The 19,818-nt window shown below is 38.9% G+C and overlaps 2 protein-coding genes across 2 annotated transcripts; one reads left to right on the forward strand and one right to left on the reverse strand.

Moving 5' to 3' along the window:
• The first annotated feature begins 967 nt into the window (after window positions 1-967).
• Window positions 968-11,576, forward strand: ube2b (ubiquitin-conjugating enzyme E2B (RAD6 homolog)). The gene is made up of 6 exons (XM_005923106.2): window positions 968-1,165; window positions 5,944-6,024; window positions 6,760-6,785; window positions 7,799-7,888; window positions 9,597-9,685; window positions 9,836-11,576. The coding sequence occupies exons 1-6, from the start codon at window positions 1,122-1,124 to the stop codon at window positions 9,962-9,964; spliced, it is 459 nt and encodes a 152-aa protein (XP_005923168.1). The 5' UTR covers window positions 968-1,121; the 3' UTR covers window positions 9,965-11,576.
• A 1,182-nt stretch (window positions 11,577-12,758) lies between these two features.
• Window positions 12,759-15,440, reverse strand: cdkn2aipnl (CDKN2A interacting protein N-terminal like). Its single transcript, XM_005923108.3, has 3 exons — window positions 15,187-15,440; window positions 13,238-13,343; window positions 12,759-13,153 (listed from the first exon to the last, which is right to left on the reverse strand). The coding sequence occupies exons 1-3, from the start codon at window positions 15,396-15,398 to the stop codon at window positions 13,145-13,147; spliced, it is 327 nt and encodes a 108-aa protein (XP_005923170.1). The 5' UTR covers window positions 15,399-15,440; the 3' UTR covers window positions 12,759-13,144.
• Between the last annotated feature and the right edge of the window lie 4,378 nt (window positions 15,441-19,818).

Here is a 19,818-nt window from a genome sequence, read left to right on the forward strand (position 1 = left end):
TAGATAGATAGATAGATAGATAGATAGATAGATAGATAGATAGATAGATAGATAGATAGATAGATAGATAGATAGATAGATAGATAGAAAAACTACATTTACCTCACATACATTACTAAATTATTATCATCAGTTGAACTAAAATCCATGTCTCTGTCTCTCTGTGGGAGGAGGCCTGAGTAAGTCGGTTACTCTGGAGTTGGTCAGACATGCAAACTCCACACAGAAAGGCTCCAGGATTCCAACCAAAAACTTTCTTGCTACAAGGTGACAGTTCTAACCACTGCCCTGTTTTAGATCTCGTGTCCATTTCAAGGCACCCGCAGACCTCTGTGTGACCTCTGTTTCTTACATGTACCATATATGATCCCTGCTATGGTGTTTCCATACGACCCTTCAAAGTAACTTGATAAAATGTGGTGGGAAAATAAAAGTTCTCATGACAATGTCATGGTGCGCCTTGAACTCTGTCACCACTGTCCCTTAAGAAAATAAACACAGATATGACATTTATAGTTTCACAGTCACAAGATTTCCAAAAAACACTATTTTCCCTTGATTTGAACCACAGTGGTAGATTTTTTTTTTTTTTTTTTTTAAATCCATATCTCCACAATTATGACCTGGAACAGCCTGGATACACAGAAAATTGTAGCACAATATTAAATAAATATATAAATAAACAGTGTACATTTTGAAATATATTATATTTTGTGTATTTCTGGAGCAGTTTGGGAAAAGAAAAAGGATTTAGGAAATTTTTTTGCTGCTATTTTTTTTTTAAGTTAAATTTGACACGAACAGTATGTAAGAGTTCCGGGTATTTTGAGAAAATGAACACCACCTATAGTAAGAGTATCAAAAATAGTTGGATTTGCAGCTCGGAGGTGTTTAAATTAACGCTTTTACATCAGCACCGTTTGTGAGCTAAAAGGGGCTGTGCCTCTGTAAGCAACCGACGTCACCATAAATAGCTAAAGCTAGCCAGTGGTTCAGGGAGAAGAAGAAAAGAGCTGCAAGCGGAAGAAGTACCGGATTTTGTTTCCGACAGTATTCGGTCTATGGTCTTGGGTTATTATTATTGTTTTTTAAATATCTGTATTTTTAACACATTTTGAATTATGTCGACACCGGCAAGGAGACGGCTCATGCGAGATTTTAAAAGGTACCGTCCTCATCGTTTGGGCATCTCTGTGTAGCTTTAGCCCATGAAGCTGTCGGCAGCTAGCTTAGTGTTAGCTCCTGGTGCAAACAATGCTGTGCAGAAACCCAGGCAGGAGTGAGACAGGCTCATCGGTTATGGTTTGTCTCGATATTTGATGGCTAATGAAGTAACCGAGACGCTAGGGGATCATTCAAACGCTGTTTGTGTTCTGCAGTGGGGGGAGGTTTTTGTACCGAGGGAATAACGTTTTCTTTTTTTATGGCTAGTTTTGTTTTTTTCTTTTTTTGGTGTGGGATCAGCTTCACTTGCAGAGGTTTACTGGTGACCGTTTGTCTTGGCTTAACTGGCCCCGATTAGAAGCTAAATGTCACAGGATTTATCCTATTAATACCCGCAGTCTGCAAGCTGTAGGTTTATATTGTGCTTTCAAGTAAGTCAATCAGTCGGCATGGTCATATTTCATCCTAGGGGTTGCAGGTTTTGCCAAGGTTTGTGGTCGGGGATTGCTCTATCTATATGTTTCTGATGCTTTATTTTAAATCCAGATATGTAATACACACAGTTAGTACGTGATGATACGATAACAAAAAGAATATGTTAAGGCTTCCTGGGGGAATAACACCTGGCAAGGGCCTGCTTGTAATACCTGCTATCCCCAATCTGTTGCCTCGCTCCATATGGCATCCAACTGTGTGTGCCTGAATAACAGACACACACACACCTGTCAGTGGAAAAAAAGATGCTGAGCTATTCTACTAAGAGCAGCCATTGAAGCAGAGGGGATAATGTGTCACTGTAACTGAACTCTGCTCTGCTAGTCCCCAGGTGGTAAATGGTGACACTGAGGCAAGGGAAACACAATTGCACATGCCCGAATCAGCATGTGTCCACGCCAGTGCTGGCTGATTGAATTCAGTCTTGCATGGTATTGCTTAACCTCAACTGTTTGACCTGTAAGTCAAAGTGTATGTTTCTTAAAAATGGGCCGCTACACTGTTGTGTGGGGTTTTAGCTCAGTAATTTAGGTGTAATAAGACGGTAAATAAATGCTGTGGTCCTTTCTTTTTGACTATATTCACTAAGGCTTAACCTTCTTTTCTTCGCCAGATACATTTTCCGAAATAATTTTAGTCCACGCTGCAGTGAGCTGTGGCATTTATTCTTGAACGTTGTTGTCTGCATTGCTGCCTTCATGAATGAAACTGGGCCGCTCGTGCTGGGCTGGAGCTGATAAACCACAAACTGCAGTTACTTTTACCGAAACACAGGAAGGAGAGAAGACTTCAGAGCTGACTCTGAATGTATACACACATCGTCAGAGCTAAAAAGAAAGAGAAACAGGGCATCTCTCTGCACTCTTAAAATAGTTCTATTGTTTAGTAGATACATTCTCTGTATGCTAATCAAATACTGAGTTTGTAGGGTATATTACTATGAGGAAGACTTATGATTATACTTGTAGTTACATTTTAGCGCATTTTAGCTTACTTTGTAGCATTAATGCAGCATTGTAGATCAGGTATTACCCTTTCATATAACACATGGCTATTTTAAATAGTGTGTAAGCTCTGATTTCTATTAGAGAGCATTAAAACCTCTTTTGACACATGTTATAACACTTTGTGTACCTTTTTTAACCCCAGGTGTTTGAATTTGCTAAACTGCATCATTCCCAGAAGGCTTTGTTTGAGATGAATGATTATCTTGACCACACTGTTTTTAGAATAATAAACAGTTTTATGAGGGATTGCAATTAAAGTCCTGCAACAATGCAGTATCTGATATAAAGAGTCTAAAATGACAGTGAAACCAAGTTGTACTTTTTGTCTCTATTTAAAGAGAAAACATGTTGGATGTATTTCATGATATATAACTACAAAAAGATGATATGAATGTTTCTTATATAAGAGCAGTTTTCCTTTTCATAGGCATTGAGTCTGTTTCGCTAAATGCTTACTTTATTACTTATTTAATGCTTTCTATTGAGGAAAAGCCAAACCTCTCCCCCCAAAAATGTGTAACCCCAGTTTTGGGGTTTATGTGTCTGATTTACAAAAGGAGGCTTTTAATTTGAAATTAATGGGCTAATTTCAGTTCAGGATTCAATCAAAGAAAGAGAATCAAAGAGGCTGGTATAGTAGGGATAAGAGGCTAGTCTTTTAAATTTTAAATCTTAATCGGGTGTTTTCTGGCCTCAGCCGTTGGTCTCTAGAGGTCAGAGAGCATGTTTTGGTCCACATATAGTTAAGGCAAATAATCCTGTTTTTATTTTTACATAATAGCTTAATATAATAATAACATAATAACTTGATACTAATATATTAAAATGCATTCCCAGTTTATTTTCTGACAATTCATGTCAAATTTACCACCACGCAGTCTCTTCATCAGCAGTTCCGTACTTGCCCTAATCTTCCTTACTGCAGACTTGTGAGTAATCCCCACGTTGCAAGTAAAATAAACTATCGGTCTATCCTAGAAGATGAACTCAGTGGAGCTTCCCTTTACCAGCAAAGAGTTCAGGGAGATTACTGTAAATGAGGTTAATTGCAGTGGGTCCGTCTACAGCAAGGGACTTAGACATGGATCTGCACTCACAGACGCACAAATCAGCCTACCTTGTTTTATAGCTATAAGCTCTTATTAAACCAGCTTTTAAACCGGGCCTGGAATTGTAGGCCTCAATAGCCTGTAGTGACTGCCGGACTTGGCCTATATAGATTTGGTGATTTGAAGCAAGACCTTTAATGTTGCACAATAATCTACCATGAGCTTCAGAAATCAGTTTGATAGCCAACACAGATTTTATTGAGGCCACTGTCGGAAACTTCATTTAAATTGTTGACCCGCTGCCACACCTGTTTTGATTTGCTGACGCCTCTGTTGCTAGGCAGTTGCTGCTGTGGCATGTCGTTTGTCAGGCACGCCTGGGTAGTTTTATTTGTGGAGCCTCGACTAATTATTATTTTTAATTATGATTAATCCAGCTGTGGTTAATTTGGGTTAGCCGATAAATCATTTGGGTGCTGAACAGTCCAAAAAAAATGTATATATGATCTCAAACCCTTTTTAGTTTCTTATTTTTACCTTCTCACTCTTTTACCTTCAAATTACAAGCGCTATCATGTGAAAAGCGATGGTTTCCAAATCTTTGACTGGCACTCATTTGACAATCTTTCACCTTTCATCGGATCAGATAGAGGTCTGTGTAGAGAAGATATAATATGAAACATTATGTTTGAAAACATAGCAGAGTTATTCCACCTTAACTTGTTAAAAAAACAACAACACTAAAGTGATTTCATTTAGAGCCCAGTCTGCCAGGCCGGGGTCTAGCTGCTGTGATACGAAGAAACATAAGTTTTATCAATTAGCCAGAATGTTTGGACATGTAGATGTGCCGGTTTTCATCACTTGTCTCCACATGGTTCCACAACCAAACTTGCTGAATTATTTAGCAGTGTAGAGCGTCTATAGAGGAAATGTAAAGGTTATGGTTGGAATATGATTCGCAGTACTTTCATCAGCACATTGTGGAAGATGGTGGGAAAATATTACTTGTAGGATATTTTAATATGCTTAATTAAAACAAAGGTAGGTTTATTTTGTAGTACTACAGGCTTCCTGTTACTGGGAAGGTCTGGGTCCAAGGTCACAGTAGAGGTGAAAAGGTCAAACACAGATGATAATACATCAGTACATTTTTTCTTTTTGCTATTGGCTACAAGCTCTGTGTGTGTGTGTGTGTGTGTGTGTGTAACCTTTAATATAATGACGTGATGCCAAAAAAGGACTTTAAGCTTTTTTTTTCTTGCTGACCTTATATAAAACTTGCACATAGGCTAAAACTGCTTACCCAATTTGCCTCCCTCTCAGAGCAGTGCTGTGGCTGAACGAATGAGGCTGAAACGGTTTCACACATATCAAACGACAGCCTGTACATTGTACGAGCAGTTGCCATGACATGTCAGATCCTCCTGTGTCTTACACAGTCGACATTTTAGATTTAGTTAGATCTCTAAAATTGGATTTGATGTCCTTGTTTTTGATTGGTCGTGTGTGCTAGTCATGCTTCATTAGTGCTCTTAGTGGGGGTAGCCTGGGTTGTCTTGTGGTGATAACACAATCTGATGATGGCTGATGGTAGGGTAAGGGAAGCCAGATTAGGAAAAGAGATTCTGGATGTGTTGAGCTTACTTTGTAGTGTAGGCTCTTGGCTTCCGCTCGTTTCCTGCTTTGACGTTGTTCTGATAGCCCGTCGGTGCTACTCTGAAGTCATTTCAGGTGAAGGTCGACTTGATGGCTTAAGTGCTTTGCATTAACAACACCAGAGATTTGATGGTAACTGTGGATACAATACTGGTGCTGCAGTGCTTCAGATGAGCACTTATGTTCACTGACATGTGACAACAGGACTGTCATAGTGCTGTTGATCCTGCGAGCCTGGCTGTCTGTTGAAAGTCGTGTTGATACAGCAGTTCGTGTTTTGATTGCTAATTTTCCTGCAGTAAAGCTGTTAATTAAAACCATCACCCCTCCTCAGCTGTCTTTCCCACTTGCTTCTCTCCCTTTACATCTAAGGGGTTTTTCTTTTTGCCATCATTCTTTTTCATGTTTTTCTCCCCTTTATCTCTCCCCCCCCCTGCGCGCTTTTGCTCCTTTACTTCATGTCCCTGCCTCCCTTTCCACTGATTCAGGCTTTTTTGCTGTGTGTGTCTTCTCGTCTCACCTCTTTTTCTTCACTCTAAAGTCTCTGTTTCTTTCTCTTTCTTGCCCAGACTTCAAGAAGATCCTCCTACCGGTGTGAGCGGAGCGCCATCAGAGAACAACATCATGCTTTGGAACGCTGTTATTTTTGGGTGAGTCATTCTCTAAATCCGCCCTGCCGTCTTGACTGTGCCACTGCGATTGTGATGCGCAGATTCTGCAACCCACCCACCCCCACTGCGTTCTCGTCCACCACATCCTTCTGCTTTAAAAAGTGTTTCTGATTGCAGCCCTGATTGTTGCACAGAGCAGTCTGGAAAATCAGCATGTGGAGTCACAGCAAGTGTTCAGTGGAAGAGAGGGCTGGAAGACACAGTTAGAGATAAGAAAATGTGTTAAGAATAAACCCGTATTAAAGAAGTAGCTTTTTGCATACTGGGTGTATCTCTGGTGGATAATTTGCTGTGCGTGTTTAAAAGAAGAGCGACTAGAGAAAAATCTACTCAGAAGTCATGTGAAATTTAAGTCGCAAGAATTAATAAAACATCAAATGCACAAGCAAATTGAATAGCTGAAAGTAACTAGAAATCCAACCAGGACCAAGGATGTGTAACAAAACCAAATTAGAAATACTCACATGGGTTTATAAAAATACACTCGATCGTAGTTGCTCACCTAAATCAAAGGGGAGGCTGCTACACATGTAAAGTATGAAGGCAGCTGTTTTAATTGGCCCCTCAACATGTTCTGTGTGAGCACGAAGAGCTTAGTAAATATGGACCCTGGTGTCTGCAGAGCTTCTACTCCTTGAAGGACAGACTGCAGTACTACTAGAGAGGGTCTTAATGGGGAAACATTTTAAATCTCTCTCTCTCTGCCTTCTGCAGGCCTGTGGGAACACCATTTGAAGATGGTAAGTTCTACATTTTGAGTCATCTAAAGTGCAGCCTCATGTTTATCTGAGTTCTAGATGTGGTTTAACTTTGCCTTGAACTCGTGATGTTGTTGTAGAGTCGGAGAACTCAGTAAATGTATTATTACTTTTTGGGCAGCATGTGTGTAGTGAAATGATTATGGGTTGCATGCTCAAATAATCAGTCTACCTGAGCACAAAATCCCACAATTATCGTGAGGATCGCCACACCTCTGAGTAGATAGCTTCTTTTTTTTAAATTGTAAGTTAGAAATTATTACAAATTGAGTATCTGGAGTGGTTTAAGTGCCTGAAATGCATTTAAAATGACTTAAATTGAAAACAAATTGGTACTTTAATCGGTCATCATATTTTGATCATGTGATAACAACTAGACCTCTGAGAGTTAGGAACTGCTACAATTATTTTTAAGTAGAAAGGGGAACTGACATTTAATCCTTGAAAGTTGAAGAAGATGTAGTCTAATTTTTTGTATAGGAGTCCCTTTGGCAAGTTATCACAGCTGCAGTAATTTCAACTGAACAATTATCAGGGGCTCAGTTTTGGTGGGCTGAAAACTCGCTGTATCCACGCACTGGCTCTATAAATATGAATAAAAGTACTTATTTTAACTATAGTATGATGTGAATTCAACAGAAGTTTGTAGGTCGGTGACGCAGCATCATAAAGTACGATTTTTACCCCTCGACCATAAAAGGCTGATGTGGTATTGTCGTCCCCCTGCCAGGCGGGCAGGCAGCGTTCATACAGTTTTCTCCAAGCTTGGATTTAAAACTGTCCATTGCTTCTTTTATAATAATTAACCTTCTAGCTTCTCTTTTCAGTCGAGCTGCTGATATTTATAGTAACATAATTCTTTCCCTCATTTTGTCTGACCCCCTCCATCCTTCACATCTGTATTCTCCTTGCAAAATTACTTACGTTCACCCCCCCTCGCGCTCCCTCTGTCTGTCATTTGTTCTGCCTCATACCCTCTCCGTCTATCTCTGCAGGAACATTTAAGCTTCTGATAGAGTTTTCTGAGGAGTACCCAAACAAGCCTCCCACGGTTCGGTTTGTCTCCAGAATGTTTCACCCAAATGGTAAGTGGGCTAGCAGCTGAAATGCCCTCAATTATCAGTGGTGCAGCACCCATGTTCACTGAAGCTTACAAAGTGTTCTGACCTTCAAGCAACTAAGCTAGTCTAGTGAATAAAATGACAGTGTGGGGTCATTTCTGAACACATTATAGTTGATACAGAAATACTTTTTTGTAATGGCTCTATTTGTGTGTATTTGTATTATATCTATACTATATCCTTTATCTGTTACAGATCATCTAAAATGTTACTTTTTCAATCGGGTTTATATAAAATTGTGCTAAAAAACAAATTGTAGGAATAAAAATTTAAATTATTTACATAATCATTGCCTTTTATTTCTTTAGAAAACATCTTTGTTACAATATATATAATATAAAAATAGATTTTAAAACTTCAGGTATGTTTATGTGATCTATGTGTTGAAGTATACTAGAATAAGTGTTCAACATAACACATTTTGGCTGCCAGGCCAGTAGATCAGACTTTTACTGGCTATTTTAATTACCTTCTACACTAAATCTATAAGAATGTTGCACAATCTATGAGTAGATTTATATTTTACAGTGTAACCTCATCCCTGTCTATAGGCTACAGGTATATCTCATAGAAGGAGAGTGGACAGCCTGCAGTAAAGTCTACAAGTTTAAAGACTGAAGACTTTATCTGCATCTAGCTTTTATTGTAGCAGGTAGAAAGGCGTCAGGAAAGCTGAAAGAAAGAACAGTAAATGGCATCAGGGCGGCCTCCACATTAACCTTATGCCAAATGAGTCACATGCTGAACCAGTGAGCTAATCCAGCCAGATAAACCAGCACCCCTATGCTTCAGTTTTAAACCCAATCTAAAAAAATTGTAGATTTTTGTAGATGATTGTGTAATATTTAATATATTTTGTGCAAATAAACACACATCAAGACTTCTGTAGCTATTAAATGAAACCCTACAGTGTTAATATATATATATATATTTTTTTTTCTTTTAAAGAGTTAAAATAAATTCCAGGAGCAAAAATGAACCACTGCAACTTTCCACTAGGTTTATACCAGCGGCCCAATCCTCTGTTTAAAAATGAAATTGTAAGAATGTTTAACTTTTTTACATTTTTACTCAGAATAAATATCCAACTCTTGCTAAACATGTTGTAAATTTGTCAATTTTCCTTTTTAATGGTTTGTTATTTTATTCAGTTTCTGGTGGTAGACCCAGTCTTCCAGATCTCGCAGTCTCAATAAACATGCATCAGAGCCTAAAATGTATTTTCACACATTTTTATGAACTATAATAACCTTGGTGGATGCCGGCATTGTGATGAGTTATGTACGTAATATGTTAGACTTATTTATGGCTTTGTTTTATTTTTAAGTTTTCAGTTTGCAGTGCTACAATAAGAACAAGCACCAGATTACAATGTACTTCACCAGTAATGTAAAGAAACTGTCTTGATGATTTAAATTCAATTTAAATGTTTAATTAAAAAAAGTGTCATGTATTTATTAAAGGGACGGCGCACAATAATGTCTATATTTAATCTGTAGCCTCTGGCAGGTCAAACAAAAACAGTACAATGAGAAAACAAGGGGCAACAAATAAATATGAAAGCATACAGCATTAAATATAAAGCACATTAGCATAAAATGAATGGTCACGGATACATTCCTCATTAGCTTTAGTTGTAAATGTGTTGCTGATCTTTTTCTCTGCATGTCAGTTTACGCAGATGGCAGTATATGTTTAGACATACTTCAGAATCGCTGGAGCCCCACATACGATGTGTCGTCCATACTCACCTCCATCCAGGTTGGTCGTGTTTCACTCCCTTTTCATACGTTTTAATTCACGGTGAAGCATGTTGATTCTATACAGGGACATCCGAAGTATCTCTCCTGGTTATTTAACCTTCAGGATGTCAACATTTTCATCATTAGTCTTCCTTTTTCTCTCTCGCAGTCATTGCTGGACGAGCCAAACCCCAACAGCCCAGCCAACAGTCAGGCCGCACAGCTCTATCAGGAAAACAAGAGAGAGTACGAGAAGAGGGTGACGGCCATCGTGGAGCAGAGCTGGGTGGATGTCTGAGCTCCTCTTGCTCTCTGCTCTTCTCTCCATCACCCACTCTTCACCATCCAAGTACTTCAGCCTCTCATTTTTACCTCATCGAGAAAAAAAATCAAGAAAAAAGAAAACACAGCAACTATATCAGAAGAACTTAAGTGCCACACTGGGGGGGAGGGGGGCAAGAACAACCAAACCAGAATGGACATTACCTTGCTTGCCAATGCATTTTAGGGAAACAGGAGAGGGGAAATCAATCTTGTATTTGTTCCCTGTCTTTACTTTTATTTTATTTTTTTATTGCATGATGTGACATAAGTTATTGCTAACAGAATTTGTAATATATCTCTGGTTGGAATGATGCTGTTTGTGTTTCACAGACTCCTTCCCATCCCCTCTTTTTTTTCTTTTCTTTTTTTTGTATCCACAACTTGGCTAAGAAAGGGGCACATCAATGACTGAATCATTATTTTGAAAGTCGTGGGAAAAGCCAGAATCGGTAGCATCATCACCATCATCGTCATCTTTGAAGTCTACAGCAGATTCAGCTGATAAAGAGCAGTCCCTGATCTCTTCCAGCATCTCTCTGTTTATTTTAAGAGATGCTGTAGGTTTGGGCTCGCAGACGTCACAGGCTGCAGCAGTGCCAAGTCTCCCTTGCACTGATGAATCATGACTGGCAATCTCTGAGCTTTTCTTTTAATCATTTCTGCTCGCGGGTAGAAGAAGGTTGTTTGAGAGGGTTATGAGAAAGTGAATATTAACACGAAAAACTTGGACTGAGGCTCTGCAGTCCCCGACAGTTTCATTCTTTGGTATATTAGAAACCGCATATAATGCTATAATCAAAATATATGTAAGGCCTGATGGCCCCTAGCCAGCGAGTTCAGATGTGGGTGGTGTCGCTGTATCATTCGATGTGGGGGGGATGGGGACAGAATTGGCATTGCTGGAGGTACTCTGCTTCTACATCGTGTGTTTCTTTAGTCTGCTTTTTTCTATTTATTGAACCTTTTTACTGTTTGCAGTCAAACTGTTCTCCTCTTGGTTTTCTCATTTAGTTTGTCAAAGAAAGTAAATGACTTCTGAATGCTTTGTCGCCTGTGACATGTGTCAGCCTGAACACAGTCGGTGCTTTTGTTCTTTCTCTTAAAAATGACACAGCTGACATCTGAATTAGCAAATAAGCAGAGAATGAAAGCTTCATATGTTTTTTTTCCCCCTATAATTTTTGGGCACTTTATAAGAGAATTGATTGGATAAGAACAAACTGCTGCAAAGATCATAAAGCCTGTTCTAAGAGTGTGATGTCAACTGTTTTCCTAAGGGCTCAAGTTGTTTTCATGCCTGCTTTTTGCCCACCATTTTATTTGCTCTTATTCCCCCATTTAAAAACGCCATCCCTCGAGTGTAAATTACTCACTTAACCTGCCCGACTCCGGCTAAGTAATCAGTCATCATAAACCAGAATTCCTCTTTTCCTTGATAATAAAGGTTATATTGTGGCTTGTGACTTATCTCACCCAATAAGCAGAAGGGATATGTTATAAAAAACAATTTTGTGAAATAAACATAATGTATACTTAACGATATGCTGTATAAACATAATAAAAAAAACACATTTTTCAGACTTTGACACAGGTTGTGGTCATTTATTCATCCAGCCGGTCTCATAATTAACTATAGGGTGGAACTATTACACCGAGTATTGTAGTTTTTCATATTGTCATGTAACTTAGTTAAAGCAAGATATTGCAACATTTCTGGCATGTTTGCTGAGCCTCTGTCTTTACGCTGCTCGTACCAAAATCAATGCGAGCTTCATCAAAACTTGAGATTAGTACTGCAGTGATTGATTAATTGATAAGATGTACTGTTATTAATGAGCAATAGTAAATATTGCCAAAAACTAAATCCATTCATTGTATTTGTGTGGCATATTAAATCAGATTTTATTAAATGCAAAAATGAATCACAAGTACAGTAATGTCCCAAAATGTTAATGTTAAGCCACTAAACCGTGGCTTAAGATGAAATAGTCCCTTGGGAAGCTCTCATATATTAGTAGAACTAAAAAACAGTTCTCACAGAATTGAATCTGTGGGATGAAGTCAGTTTGGTGAGTGCATGTCTGCGTGTTTAACTTTGCTTGTGAATCACTTGGTATGCGTGTCTGTAAGCCTTTAAAGGAGAATGTGGTGGTTGTAATGAAGAGAAGCAATTATATCAGCATTCTCAGAACTGAGGCTTGCCCTGTGCTTTTGCAAAGCTTCCTGCTGAAGAAAACAGACGTTCTGACGGTGCACATGTTAATAATTAATGTTAATAATAATCGAGTGTTCAGCCTCACAGCCCCAGGTCAGGTCAGCTGCTCAAGAGTTTTACTGACCTATATTTTCACTGGTCTGCAAAAAAGCTTTAATTTTCATATTTTGAAACATATTGATTAAATTGTTTTAATGTATTCAGAGAAATCTGCAAAATAATGTTGCTAAAGCCTTCAAGTAAATATGGTCTAGTGCACCCTTTAGAGTCACCCCTGCTTGCTGCAGGTATTGCTGCCATGTAAAATAAGACAGCTGCCAACACACCGTGCCAGAGTAAGTTAACGGCTTTCATGTTAACCTCTGTAGCTTTACTTTTAACTAAAGTTCACTTTTCTACATGTCGGAGCGCTCGTTGAACCGACATAGTTATAAGTAGCAGTATTTGTATTTTATTGCCGTATATGATTAACTATGGAGTGGCTCCATAATGTAGTCAAAAACAATGTGACCAGGAGGAGGCACAGACCTAGACAGCAATGACCACACAAAAATGATAAAACAAGTTCTTTATTGTGCTTCAGACAAGAACACCAGTGTCATCTTTAGTTTGAAGCTACATTTAAAAAACACATTTTTAAAAAAAAAAAAAAAAGTAAAACTGTGATTGAAATAGTCGAGCAGTGGGGCTCACAAACTCCCGCAGACACCGCTGCTGTTTGTGCACAAATAAAAAAGGCTGAAAGTCTGAAAAGGCCAGTTTTTTGGCTCAAAATAAAAATGTCTTTTGATGTCTGAACTCCTCACAAAGGGTTAGGGTTAGGGTAAGGTAAGGGTTAAAAACACCAGGATTGTAAAACTATTTAAAAAAAAAAAAAAAAATAGTCTGACGTGATAAAAGCTGAATCCAGTCTGTGTTGATCCAGCATGACTGGTCCGGTCATCGACCCTGTGACGGAGCAGAGAGATCCATGAACAAAGACTGTCATTATAGCTGTATGTATATGCTGCGTGTGTGTGTTCACAGACATACCTGTTGCTTCTTAACAATCTCATCTCTCGTCTTGAAGACCGGTGCGTCCTCCACTACGATGCCTTCAGCCATTTCCTTCACTTTTTCCAGCAGCTCTGTGCTATACCTGCCATCGATTATGAGACATAACACTTCATTAAACCAGAATTCATCCATGTGCTTTATATTCTTCTGTAAGGATATAGTGCACTGGGAAAGTAACATCACTGAACAACAGAAAACTATAATACTGGTAAGAGAATTGTTTATTCTTCGATAAAGTTAACAGATGTGAATGGTTTCTTCACCTCCTACACATTTCCCTTCATATAAATGAAATTTAGTCCTGCTTCTGATTCACCTTTGAGTGCAAACTTATGGATGAAAAAATAGTGATACCCTTTTATCTGGCATTTTTGCATGATTGCACCCTATACCAATTCCGAGGATTAATGTCTTTTAGAAGGTGTAATCACAGAAGACATCCAATATGCACTTCAACAGCCAGCGCTGCTCCTCGAGCGCCCTCAAACTCACTGAAATGAAAATCCAATTTTGTGGGTTTATTGCTATCCAAAAGCTAATACCAGTCGCAGACCCCAGTGGCTGCAATTACAGATTACTACAATGACAAGTCGATCTGTTAAGTTGTTTGGTGTGTAACAAAAAATACAGATTTTGTTTTAAATAACTGGAAAAACAAAAAACAGTTTCTGTCTAAGAGTCCAAATCATTCATATCAAGTCAGGCATGCATTTCATAATCACAGTATATCACAAATGTCAGTAAATCAATCTAGTCAGCCCTGAAGAAGAAACCTGCTTTGTTGCAAAAGAAAGTGACATGTGCACTGGAGAGGCAACAAAAAGACAGCCCACCCTAGTTCTGCTTTTTGCTAACATCCATGTAATTGTTAGTAGAGTGAGGCAGAACCATGAAGCCCATTCACATTGCACAGGTAGTGTAGCTTCTCTGGGATTGCACATCCATACTTGCTGTTGCAAGGTTGCAAGCTATATCTGCCCGCACACGCTTAACATAAATTTGGAGAGTGGGTTACCCAGACCTGACTACTACCAGACCTTTTGAATCAAGAAATCACTTATCATTTTAAATAGTTTTTCACAACACTGCAACCAGTCAGAGGAGATTTTTAAGGGCAGATTTTCCCCTCAACTTTGGCCAAGTGCTTGGGGTTAGAGGATCGCTAAATCGTAGGGTTTCAATTTCTTATGTGGCAGAATTTTTACAATATACACCATATATAAAAACATAAGATGCCACCACAAACAGTAACAAAAATAGGTTAAATTGAAAACAAGGCCTGTAACTTTATAAAGAGACCCACTTGATAACCAAAGACTGTTTTTCCAGTGAAGAAAGACTGGATGTTGTCCAGTAGCCGGCACAAACATCTGATATACTGATATCAATGCAATATTGCATTCGATATTTCCATTATACATACATTATATTTTTTTCCCTGAACCACAATTTTTAGGGCTATTAAAAAATGTATAACCACATAATTTATCCAGCAGGATATCTTTACAAATCTTTACAAACTCAGCATCGTCTGCAGCAAATGTAGCAGAGTAGCATTGCAGCTTATGCAGACGACTCCAGTGCTGCAGGGGGCAGCACCGAGCCCACCAGCGGAAAATAAACCTCACTATAAACAATAAACTCTGAATATAAATAGTTTGGGGTAAGTAAGCAGCAGGAACAACAACAACAACAAGTAAGTAAGTAAATACTAAATCTAAAATTAAACTAACAATAATATCAGAGAAAAGAGAACACTGGTTGTTACCCTTTAGCAACCCTTTAGTTTGTTTATTAAGGAAGACTAAACTTAAAAACAGTGGTTAGTCATCCCGGGCTGAGGGAGCTGTGGAGCGGCTGTCTTAGAAAAAGTGTCCGTCAGCAGGCTTTAATTAGAGGCATGAAAGCACGCTGTGTTTACCCACCGGCAGCCGAGGAAGACGTTGTTGGCCCACACCATTGAGAGGGAGAGCAGGTGGTCCAGCTGCGAGTCTTCAAAGTCGTTCAAGTTCCGCAGGATGAACTCCCGCCTGGGCTCCCAGTGCTTGTCGCTCTCCCAGTAGCCTCTGTAGTTCTCCACCTGCTCGGCCACAGCTCGGTTTTGCTGGATAAAATCCTGAACGTCCAGGGAAGACATCTTGCTCTCCCTCGGCCAAGACAACAAAAGCGACTTCCTGTCCTTTCAAGCGGGTCTTTGAAGTCGTCTTACAGCCCTGCTTGTGTTCCACAGCGCCACGCAGTGGTGGAGCAGAGCGGTGGTTTACATCCAAACGTGAACAGCAACTCTCAATATTTCATATGCAGTGTGCTTCAGAGATACTATGAAGTGCCATAATTAAGAAATAATGTATCGAATAATTAATAAATTAACATATAAATTCATTTTATTTAAAAATCAATAATATTATTTTACTATCTAATTGATTATTTTATGGTTCATGAATTTATTGTGTCAGTCTCACCCATTAAAGTCGGGGAGTGGGGTTAAAGCCGATATAGTTAAACCCACTGTTTTGGTGTGGAGTTGTTTCTTTCAGTGGGTGTTTCTCAGTGACAAGTACACAGAGTTTGTACTTGCACACTTGTTACTTCCCACTTGGCAAGTAGGGCAGAAGACAGAGCTTACAGTGCGCCAGCAGCATAACTGATGACATCAGGTGCTTAGTATTTACAATGAAGAAAAAAAAGGAGATGTAATTACCTGTGTTTTTTTTTTGTTTTTTTTAAATATTTATACAGTTTTATAACCACTCCGTCAAGTTGCTCAGCTATAAAAGGCAACTAGTTTTGTTCAAAATGCTTTCTGGGATACCTGACTGCACACATCACTAATAATTCTGTGATGACGCATCAAACAATTATCTGGTATCGATCTATCTTCGCTGGCTATGCAAGTAACAGCAAACGAACCAGAATTTTTTTTTAAATTGTGAATTTAATTGAATTTTTGTCATTATTTATTTAAATAAATTAAAATTTGTTATCAATGCATTTAATTAATTGTTTAATTTTGTATTTATTTATTGCATTCTGGGACTCTTGGCCCTCCACAGTCAGGCAGTAATGGACAGTAATTATTATCCCTCTCAGATAATCTAGAGAGCTTTCTCTTACATTTATATCTAATGTCTCAATTTCTGCATTTATTTATTTATTCCAGATTTTTTTGTAATTAAGTAAATATATAATAAACTATACTGTAACAACTAAAACCAACAAGCGCAAAAAGAGAATTTAACATGGCTTAGTAAATGTAGCCTTGCCATGTACACACATTTAAAAACATTATATTATATTATAAATTTAAAAAAGTTTTTTTCAACGTTATTTTCTTACTTTTTAAAAACTGAAACAGCGTCATTACGATTCTATTGGTTTTAATATTGCTTTAAGAAATGTTCAAACTTATCTTTGGTACTTCAATCTACAACATAACACCCCATCTTAGCTCAGAAAATGACTGTCTTCTGACTATTACTTGTTTTTTATTTTATTTTATTTTATTTTTAAAAAAATATTGAATATTTCATTTATTGAAAGACTCCACCCAGGGACTGCAGATATAAATGAGAATTTTTTGTTAAATTTGTTGGAAAAATATTTAAATTTTTTTTTGTTAAAGCACATAATAAGTTAGCATTTATTAAAGTATTATTTTTAAAAAATCAGAACATTTACTGAGGTCTGAGTGTAGTGTGATTAAAAGAATTCACTTACATGGCAGGAATGCTTTTGATCGCATTTCTTCTAATCGTCTGACTAATCAAAGCAGATGAGATCACTTCAAGGATAAGTCTGTGTTCCGTGTTAAGTGGTAATTCCTGGACCCTGACACTGATTCGCATGAATGAAACGAAGCCATCCGTAATGTTAATTGAATCCGTGTTTTTGCTTTTTACGTGCAGCAGTCTCAAAATTTAAGGAGAGCCACTCACCGCCTTTAACGGCTGCCAAGAAGCCACATTAGCTGACTGTAGACTGTAGTTGGGCCAACACAGCTTTAGGCTTCCCGGGGCTTCTCCCCCCCCCCTCCTTCTGTGCCGTCTTTCCATGTTTGAAATTCACGGAGCAGGTAGTGTGTCAGTGAAATGTTTGCACCACATGCTCGCTCACTCGCTTTCATGTTTTTTTTTTTCCTTCTTACTTGAGTGAAATCTCTATGCACTTGACCAGCCTGCCAGGAATGATCAGAGAGAAACACTGGACCTCCAGTCTGTGGAAAGGAGCTTATGGACAGTCATTCAAGCTCACAGATATACTCAAACACACACACAGGGACACACACAGGCAGGCTCCATTTCCCTCTGTCTGCACAGATATGTGCGCTGCATAAGCCTACAAGAGTCTTCCATCCTTATGACGCTCTCACTCGCACACAGCAGAGGATTTGGGGCTTGTTTTGACATGAAGTCATTGATATGCAGAGGGATTCCAGGGAAAGGCAAGCCAACATGAATTCAGAGGGACAGACAGACAAGCACACTGCTCAGTCGCTGCGTTTCAGAGCACAGCGAAATCCAGCTAATAACAGTGAGATTAAAGGGTCTGGTCCGAGTAGCTTTATGCTCTGCATGGTAATAAATAATCAATAGACTTGAAATGTGGCTTAAGGGCTGCAAAAATGACCACAAAGAAGAGTTGCAAGTTGGAATTGATTGAGAAGATAAACAGTGAAAAGTGAAAAATGATACATTTGTTTTCCATTATTGTTGTTATGTAATTTTATAAGGCTGAATGCAATAGGCAGGCAAATATTTATAGAAGACACGCACACCAAGCGTATCCGGTTATGTAAACATCTAAAGCATATGAGATTTGTCTCGTAGGAACGCCGGAGAGACACAATCTAGAGGGACTAACAGGCCAAGCAGGTTGGAACAAAACTCAGACGTGCAAACATGAAATAACGTCTGTGCAGAACCAGACAGGATTTTATTTAATGTGACGGAAACACTGATGAGAAGCTGAAAAAAGATGTGGGGAAGAAGAAGAAGAAATATGGAGTCATCTTTATGTGAAGGTAAGGACCTTGTGAAGTGCAGTGAACACTATAGGCACTTAGCAAAGGCCAGGCTGCTCTTTGCAGTCGTTTCACTTGTGCGTGACTGCTCAGTTAACCCCAATTTAATGGAGGTCAAATCATCAAGCAGCGTGCCAGGATTTATTTTTTAGCCTGATTTTTTTTTGGTGTGTCTCTCAAGGTTAGCGCCACATATAAAAGATATATCTGAGCAACCAAAAATAACAATAAAGAAACACAACTCTGTGATGAATGAGTCAAGCTGTTGCACTGGCTGTGTTTATTGGCTTTATTTGCTGAATAACTAAGTTGAAAATGATTTCTGACAGTCCCCTTATTTGCCTTTTAAACGCCCAGATGTTTTATCTTCACCTCGTTTCCAGTGGAGCCTTGAACATTGCAATTCTATTTCCACGCAGTGTCAGTTTACTTCAAGTGGTTGCAAAACTTCATCTTGACAGGCTGCATTCTCCTGCTGCTCCGAACTGAGTGTTTCACGCACCATCACAAAAGAACACGGAGGCATGAGCAAACTCCAAAGGAACACGGTGCTGTCTTAATCTTCCATCTGCCTGCTAAGTTTGCAACACAAAAGCACACAATCTCTGCGCACTGAGGATTGATGTTTCCTCATAAATGCACATGTATGATGTACGCATCTGAACACCTATATTAAATACTGAGTGTAGCCTCTTCAGATGTACCTCAGACGAGTCCTATAGACAAGAAAACTCACAAGTACATGCAGATCCACTTTCACCTCCTCTCCAATTCCCACAGAAAAACCATCGGCGGCACTCCAGGGCATGTTATATTTCTGGGTCCCTTCCAAGTCATACAAGTCACCACTTTATTGAGTGAACTAACCCATTAAGTTTATGGCTTCACTCTTCCCCTCTCGGCTTGAAATATACACTGATGCTGAAATAATACACTGTTCCAGCCAGCACTGGCAGACAGCCGTTTTTGATGAGTCACCTAATGTATGCTTACTCAGGAGAACGCTGTAATTGGGGAAAGACAGACAACAGGTAAGCCTTTCAGCCAGAGACCTGGGGGTGTGCCAGTGAGGAAGAATTAACCCTCTCCGTAAAGTGTCAGTGGATTTACACCTCATGGGGAAGTTTGTTCAATCTTTATTAACATAGCAAAAGTTAAACCTTCAGAAACTGCACGCAGTCGAGTGAGTTATCATAAGGAGGCCAATACTGATCTATTGAATTTCATGCCTTAACTCACGATTCGCCAAGGAAGGTGCTCGAAAACAAAAGCAGCATCTGTGACAGCAAATACCAACAAACATCATGTGTTTCTGCTCAAATGACATGAATCCCTTCGATAAACACTGAAATTACCTTTTGCCCATCTGGAAAGGGAAAAGTGACATCAGTACAGCTAGTGCCATGGAGGCCACTGTTTACTGTCTGCTGTTATTTTAACTCAAATGTTGATGTTTCCTGAACCATCTTCTTGTCCAACTTCATCAGGTACATCTGCTCTGCTGCTTGTTAACACTTGTCTCAGTACATATATATAT

Source organism: Haplochromis burtoni, unplaced genomic scaffold (assembly GCF_018398535.1).
Source record: "Haplochromis burtoni strain Fernald_Lab_line unplaced genomic scaffold, NCSU_Asbu1 Contig_66, whole genome shotgun sequence".
Lineage (NCBI taxonomy): Eukaryota > Metazoa > Chordata > Actinopteri > Cichliformes > Cichlidae > Haplochromis > Haplochromis burtoni.

Bases quoted from the DNA above. Each gene is read 5' to 3' on its own strand.
- ube2b (XM_005923106.2), top strand. From the start codon at position 1,122: ATGTCGACACCGGCAAGGAGACGGCTCATGCGAGATTTTAAAAG. The intron at 1,166-5,943 runs GTACCGTCCTCA...TTTCTTGCCCAG, and splicing joins CTCATGCGAGATTTTAAAAG to ACTTCAAGAAGATCCTCCTA. The intron at 6,025-6,759 runs GTGAGTCATTCT...TGCCTTCTGCAG, and splicing joins TGGAACGCTGTTATTTTTGG to GCCTGTGGGAACACCATTTG.
- cdkn2aipnl (XM_005923108.3), bottom strand. From the start codon at position 15,398: ATGTCTTCCCTGGACGTTCAGGATTTTATCCAGCAAAACCGAGCTGTG. The intron at 13,344-15,186 runs GTGGGTAAACAC...AATCGATGGCAG, and splicing joins AACGTCTTCCTCGGCTGCCG to GTATAGCACAGAGCTGCTGG.